General features: G+C 37.9%; 1 protein-coding gene across 1 annotated transcript in view; it reads left to right on the plus strand.

The window, feature by feature from the left end:
- Positions 427 to 7485, plus strand: part of LOC107616907 (cysteine-rich repeat secretory protein 11-like) — a 48270-nt gene continuing 41211 nt past the window's right edge. The window contains exon 1 of the mRNA XM_016318788.2: positions 427 to 1053. Coding sequence (XP_016174274.1) covers positions 573 to 1053 — 481 coding nt within the window. The 5' untranslated portion in view covers positions 427 to 572. The remainder of the gene's footprint in view (positions 1054 to 7485) is intronic.

A 7485-nucleotide genomic window follows, 5' to 3' on the forward strand; every position in this document is an offset into this window, starting at 1 on the left:
TCGATTTTAAATATTGGAGCAATAGTGATGTTAATTCATTTTAATATGTATTTTATATTTGTATATAAATAAATTATTTTTTTCGTGTTAAATTAAAAAAAAAATTGTTTAATTCATTTTTAATATATATTTTATATTTTAATATATATTTTATATTAATAATAGATTTTAGTGATTAATTTTAGTACACATTTACTATAGTTAAATTAAAGGTAAAGCTAGCATAGGATTGGATTAGGATTAGCTTTTTTGACTTTATTATATGCAACTTTTCATTAGCATGCCCAAACGGCCAAAATACAATACCTCTCATACACTTTAATTTCACGTATTGCTAATTGCTATAGTTCACTTTCTGCTAGATCATTCGGTAGATAGGATTAGGAAAGAAAAAAGCACACCAAAACCCAACTCCTCATGGCCACCATCATCATTTCCATAAAATAATATTAATATCTATCTATATCTACATATATGTATATAATATATATCAACCCAACCTAATGAATTTTCACCGATTGTTATCTCCAATGTCAATGTCTCAACATTAAACAATAACCCATCTCCCAAATATGGATCTTTCCCGTTCAACCATCTTCATCATCCTGTTCCTCAATTTCTTGCTTCTCCCATTTTCTTCAAGATCATCTTCCCATTACAGCACACTAGTCTACAAAACCTGTTCAAACAGAACCTCATTCAACAACAATAATAATCAATTATTGTTATCACCTCGGTCTTATTCACAAACACTCACTTCTCTGTTCAACCAACTCATTGCCCAGTCTTCCCAGTCCAAGTTCTTTAGAACCAAGGAACTCGCTTTAGACGAAAGCGCCGTTGTCTCCGGCCTTTTCCAATGCAGAGAGGACATTGCCATAGAAGATTGTTTCAGATGTGTGAACTCTCTTCCTCCTTACATTTCATCAAACACATTGTGCACCGGTTCCACGTCCGCAAGGGTACAACTTCAGGGTTGCCACATTCAATATAATACCGAGAATCTTTCAGCAGAGACAACAAATGGTGATGAAACCGAGGGCAGTAACAATGGTAATAGTAACAATAATCAATATATGGTTCACACATATTTTAATTTTGTTTACCTTTTTACATGATGTGCGCGCTATCTAACATTTCTTATTTTGTGTCTTAATTTTTTGAAAAGTTTCCATTCCATTTTTAAAGTAGTGTCGTCTATTCTTTGGCTAACCTGAAAATATCTAAAATAATTGTTTAAAAATCTACTATAAATATTTTGATGTGTGTCTATTGAGTATTGACACGCCCTTTTTAATTTTGATTATTGATATAAATTCTTTAAAGTGAATATATTTTGTGACTATTCTTTAAAGTACATTGACAACCATAAATGTTATTTGAAATAAAATTGTGAAAGTGACAGGATTTATGATTTTATATATGGCAAAAATGCTAAATATTTTGTACGTAAATACTCTAGTTATTACATATGTTTCGAGAGTTACTTGAAATTGGGTTGTATTTGGGTCTAGACGTGAGGTCCAAACTCCTTTTGAGACAGTGTTCGACTTCTTTTAGTATCGAGGTACCGCCGTCCGAGTTTTTTGTGAGGAGGTGAGGGTGTACCTGCAAGAAACTTCGATGATTAAATTAGCAAGGGTTTAAAACAGATTTTTAGTAGATTGCGTCCTGAACATACTTGAGGAATATCAATGTATTTATAGTAGAATAGATAACCACCTTTTAGTGTAGTTCCACCTTTGATGGTGGTTAGCCGTTCCATTTTTCTAGGAAAGTTATTGAGATTTCCATTTTAGATAAATGAGAGATATCTTAGGAGTTAGTTACTTATTCATATAAGTAGAGCTGCGTTGTTGTCGTTGCATCTGACCTCTTTGAGGTCGGGTAGGTGTAGTGAAGACGGATTTCTGTGTTGGGCATTTATTTGTTGAGCCTGGCTTTATCTTTTGGCCAGGGTATGAACAGTGTCTTTGTTTAAGTCCGAGTTTTACGAGGTCAGACTCGAGCATTCGTAGATTTGCCTAATCTTTGGGATGTGGTCACGCCATGTCGGGTATGTCGCCTATTTTAGGTAAGTCGGGTGCACGAAGTATTTTTCAAAAATTCAAAACGTTGCATCTTTTCGTAGTACTGCACACGTTACCCTACAGTTACCTTGATAACCGTGCGCCATAAATGAGAAGGTGTGAAATTACTCTTTTGCTCCTAGTGCCTTATAAATATCCAAACTCCTTTTTCTTTCCTCTTTTTGCTCCTTCCTGAAACGTTTGCGCTCTTTGTTTTCTCTCAGGTTTCTCCATAACTCCTTTTTCATTTCAAGATTTGAATTTCTGCTTGAAAATTTTTCTTTGTTCATTAGAGGTTCTTGGATCATCCATGTATTGCTGTTCAAGTGTCCTTTTCCTGCTTTGCATTCCATCAAGGTTAGCGTTTTATTCCTTTGGAATTTTTGTTTCTGCTTTTACACTCTAAGTGATGCTTTTGCTTTATTGTTTTTGTTGGCTTTGGCAGTGTTTCTTTGTTTACTTTGAAAAGTGAAGTTTCAAAAACTTTGCTTCTTTCTTGACTTTGAACTTTTGTTGCTGCCGCTGAGAATATGAGTGTGGGGGGTTCTATTCTATGTTGCCTTTAAATGGTGTCTTTTTGAGTTTTTGAAGATGACGTCATTTTCACACTTGATAACGTGATTTGTTTGTTTGGCATACGAGAGGTTGTAACTTTCTTTTGTGTTTGATGAAGACGACCCGACCTTTTGCAATTTTGTTCGAATGCTTTTGTTTTGTCCAACTTGTCGTGATGAATCTCCCTTTATTTTATTTATAGGTATAGCTTTTATGTCTTGTTCAGTAATTCACAATATGTCTTCTAAAGTTCTGTCCGACCTGACCTAGGTAGATATATCTATTCTCACTCCCATCCCTGATATTAATAAAAAGTATGCCGAGACCTTTCGTATGTATCATAGGTTATGTTTGAGTCGAGAGGATGAGAGAAAATATGATTTGGTGGTTACTGACCCAAAAGAGATGGTTTATTTTCTCCGACTTGATAAGTCAGAACGTCATTTTATATATGTGTATGATTTTTTTTTCACAAAGTTGGGAGTTAGCCTTCCTTTCTCTGACTTTGAATCCAAGGTCCTTAGGATCTGTAATGTTGCCATTTTCCAGCTTCATCCCAATTCTTGGAGTTTTCTCAAAATTTATCAACTTTTTTGTCAGAAATTTGACGTCCGTCCTTCTGTTAAAGTTTTCTTTTACTTTTTTGTTTTTACAAAACCCTTTAGCTCTAAGAAACAGGGCTGAGTTTCCTTCCGAGCTGTTCAAGGGAGGAAGTCTTTGCTATTTTTTATTATTCTTTTCATGACTTCAAAAAGTAATTTTTTTAAGATCCAATCTGTTGAAAGTGTCTAATCTTTCTTTCTAAATGCGAGGGATGAGCCTATTTTTAGTTTTATTGGGAGGAGAATCCTGTAGTTGTTAAGTACGACTTGGATGACTTGGATGAGGTTGAGGATATTATAGTCACCTTATTTCAGGAGTGTTGAGGCCGAGCTCCTTACTTGGATACGAAGAAATTTTTAGAAAATCCAAGACAAATAACATTCGAGCTAGGTAGAATTTCCTTTTAACTTTGTAGATGCATTTTGTTGATTATTTTACTAGCTTGTCATAACCCGACTTTGATGCTGTACAGAAAAAACGGTTCTTAAGTCGACTGGCACGAAAACTCTTTGGACTGCCAACAAGAATGTTGTTGCTCGTACTATCCAGTTAAAAGAAATCGGCGAGTTAGGCAACCTTCCTTCTCTTTTCAAATCAGACTCGAGTGCCTCGACCTCCCCCAAAGTTACTCCTGATCCAACTCCTCCTCCTCTCACTCCTCCTTCAAACTCTGATAATTAAGTAATTCCCTCCACACCTCCTCCTCCCGAGCCTAATCCTAAAAAATGTAAGACTTTTAAGTCAGGAAGCATTTATGAAACTAGTTTTGATGGTATAGATTTCTATGAGAATACATCCTTCCACACAGCTTCATTAGTGTGGATGATGTTTCCATAAAGAACCATCTTCAAGTACTTGCCCGAGGTAGAATTTGGATAACTGGGGTAGCATTTGCTATGTTGAGAGAGTTAGAGAAGGCTCCCCTTAGTACCACTCAGCACACTCTGGCCAACCTTCAAGCTGAAGTGGCATCCTTGAGGGAGTCTAAAAAGGAGTTGGAGGGGTGAAAAGGAGGCACTTGTTTCCGACCTTGCCAGGGCTCGGGAGAGGGTTAAACAATCCGAGACCACCTGTGCCATGGTGGAGGGCTTGAAAAAAAAAGCTGAAAAAAGCTCTGCCAGGGTCCTTGGGGAGAAGTTGGACTTAGTGGATGAGGTTGCCAAGTCAAGGGAGAAGTATGCAGATTTGGAAGACACTATAGCTCAGGAAATGGACGAGCAGGCTGAAAATTTGAAGGCCCAGTTCCCAGTTATAGCACCTGAGGTAGACCTCTCCCGTTAGCCATAACAACATTATGTTGAATGGGAAGATTGTCTCTGCACCAGAAGATGAGGAGGATACCCCTATGCTCGATCCAAAGGCTTCTGAAGTCCAAGCTGAAGGAGCTCCTCGAGTGGACGATGAGTCTACTCCTTCTCAGCTAGAAATTCTCCTGACCTCCTTTGTACAACCTGAAAAATACTAACAATTTGGTTTTGTAATAGTTGTAGTTGGAACAATTTTTTTCTTTTTTATTTTGCTATTTTAAGAACTTCTTCTCCCTATAGTAGTAGCTTTTAATATGAATGATTGTTAAATCACCTTGTAGTTTAGTTCTCTATGACTTAATGAGTTTTTAGTCACTTGACAACTTTTACTTCTAATTTTGTTAAGTCCCTTAAGACGTCGGCCAAAGTAACTCGGCTGTTATGTTGAACCTTTCGTTTATAAGGTTAATGCTATTTCCCTTAATTGATTGTGCTCCAACTTTAAGTAGTCGGTTTTAATAAGTTACTTTTGTATTTCGTTTTAGGCCCAACTCTTTAGATTGTAATGAGGTCGGACCACGATCTGCTTACATAACTTCTTACACTAATTTGTATTCCGTCGCTTCATCTTGCCAACCATCTAGGTCAGCCAATGATTTTTGCGAATTTTCAAGCTTAAAATAGTGCAACTGAATGGAAAATTTTATGAAAAATGAACTATCGTTAATAAAGAATTATTTACGTAAGTTTTGTTGCTTCTAAGAGTTTTGTATTTAGCCCTTAACCCTTGTTATGGTACCTCATTAAAACCCCCTCTAGAAAAATTCTTCTCAGGAAAAAATCATGAAGTCGGAAAAAAGAGTACACCAAGGAGCAAGACTCGCTTTCTAACTGTAGTAGCATTTTAAGTTACATGCGTGCCACGACCTTGGAAGATCGTTCCCCTTCAGGTCAGACATTTTGTGGTAACCCTTTTCTAGGACCTCAGTGATCTTATAAAATCCTTTTCAGTTTGCAGCCAACTTTTCTTCACCAGACTTCTGTGTTCTAATGTCATTTGGGATCGGCATGAGGTCGTTCGTGGCGAAGCCTTTGACGACTTTCTTGTTGTACCTTATGACCATTCTTTGCTTCAAGGCTTCCTCCTTTATCCGAGTTTATTCTCGAACTTCTGGGAGGAGGTCAAGTTCTTCCTTTTGAGCTCAAATGTTTCCTACCTTATCGTAGAATCTAACCCTTGGAGATTCTTCATTGACTTCTTTAGGTTTCATGGCCACTATGCTTTAAGCAAGTCGAAAAGGAGATTCTCCTATTATTGAGTAGGGGGGGCCGATATACCCACAAGACTTGAGAAAGTTCGTCCACTCATGCTCCCTTTATGTCTTGTAGTCAGTATTTTAATACGGCCAAACTGACTTTATTCGCAACTTTTGCTTGTCCATTGGCTTGGGGGTGTTTCACTTACGTGAATTGGTGCTTGGTGTGCGAAATTGTGACCATTCCATTCCTTGGTAACGGCGCTAAAAACTCAATACACACGTTTATGATCTTATATCTGTTTCACAACTTCGTACAACTAACCAGCAAGTGCACTGGGTCGTCCAAGTAATAAACCTTACATGAGTAAGGGTCAATCCCACGGAGATTGTTGGCTTGAAGCAAGCTATGGTCACCTTGTAAATCTCAGTCAGGCGGATTAAATTGTATTAAGAAATTATAGTGGATGAAAATAAATAAAATATAAAATAGGATAGTGGTACTTATGTAATTCATTGATGAGAATTTCAGATAAGCGTATAGAGATGCTTTCGTTCCTCTAATCTCTGCTTTCCTGCTGTCTTCATCCAATCAATCCTACTCCTTTCCATGGCAAGCTGTATGTTGGGCATCACCGTTGTCAATGGCTACTTCTCGTCCTCTCAGTGAAAATGGTCCAAGATGCTCTGTCACGGCACGGCTATTCATCTGTCGGTTCTCGATCATACTGGAATAGGATCCATTGATCCTTTTGCGTCTGTCACTACGCCCAACACTCGCGAGTTTTAAGCTTGTCACAGCCATCCCTTCCCAGATCCTACTCGGAATACCACAGACAAGGTTTAGACTTTTCGGATCTCAAGAATGGCCATCCATGGGTTCTAACTTATACCACGAAGACACTAATAACTCGGACTCGGTCCCCTGTATTAGATATCCAAGAGATATCCATTCAATCTAAGGTAGAACGGAAGTGGTTGTCAGGCACGCGTTCATAAGTTGCGAATGATGATGACTGTCACGATCATCACATCCATCATATTGAAGTACGAATGAATATCTTAGAAGCGGAATAAGTGGAATTGAATAGAAAAACAATAGTACTTTGCATTAATCTTTGAGGAACAGCAGAGCTCCATACCTTAATCTATGGTGTGTAGAAACTCTACCGTTGAAAAATACATAAGTGAAAGGTTCAGGCATGGCCGAGAGGCCAGCCCCCAAAACATGATCAAAGGATCAAAAGATAATCCAAAGATGTAAATACAATAGTAAAAAGTCCTATTTATATTAAACTAGTTACTAGGGTTTACAGAAATAAGTAAATGATGCAGAAATCCACTTCCGGGGCCCACTTGGTGTGTGCTTTGGCTGAGCTTGAAGTTTACACATGGAGAGGTCATTCTTGGAGTTGAACGCCAGTTTGTAACGTGTTTCTGGCATTGAACTCCACTTTGCAACCTGTTTCTGGCGTTTGACTCCAGAATGCAGCATGGACCTGGCGTTGAACGCCAGTTTATGTCATCTAAACTCAGGCAAAGTATGAACTATTATATATTGCTGGAAAGCTCTGGATGTCTACTTTCCAACGCAATTAGAAGCGCGCCATTTGGAGTTCTGTACCTCCAGAAAATCCACTTTGAGTGCAGGGAGGTCAGAATCCAACAGCATCTGGAGTCCTTCTTCAACCTCTGAATCTGATTTTTGCTCAGGTCCCTCAATTTCAGCCAGAAAATACCTGAAATCACAGAAAA

The sequence above is a fragment of the Arachis ipaensis genome, chromosome B09, assembly GCF_000816755.2.
Source record: "Arachis ipaensis cultivar K30076 chromosome B09, Araip1.1, whole genome shotgun sequence".
In the NCBI taxonomy this organism is placed as follows: Eukaryota; Viridiplantae; Streptophyta; class Magnoliopsida; order Fabales; family Fabaceae; genus Arachis; species Arachis ipaensis.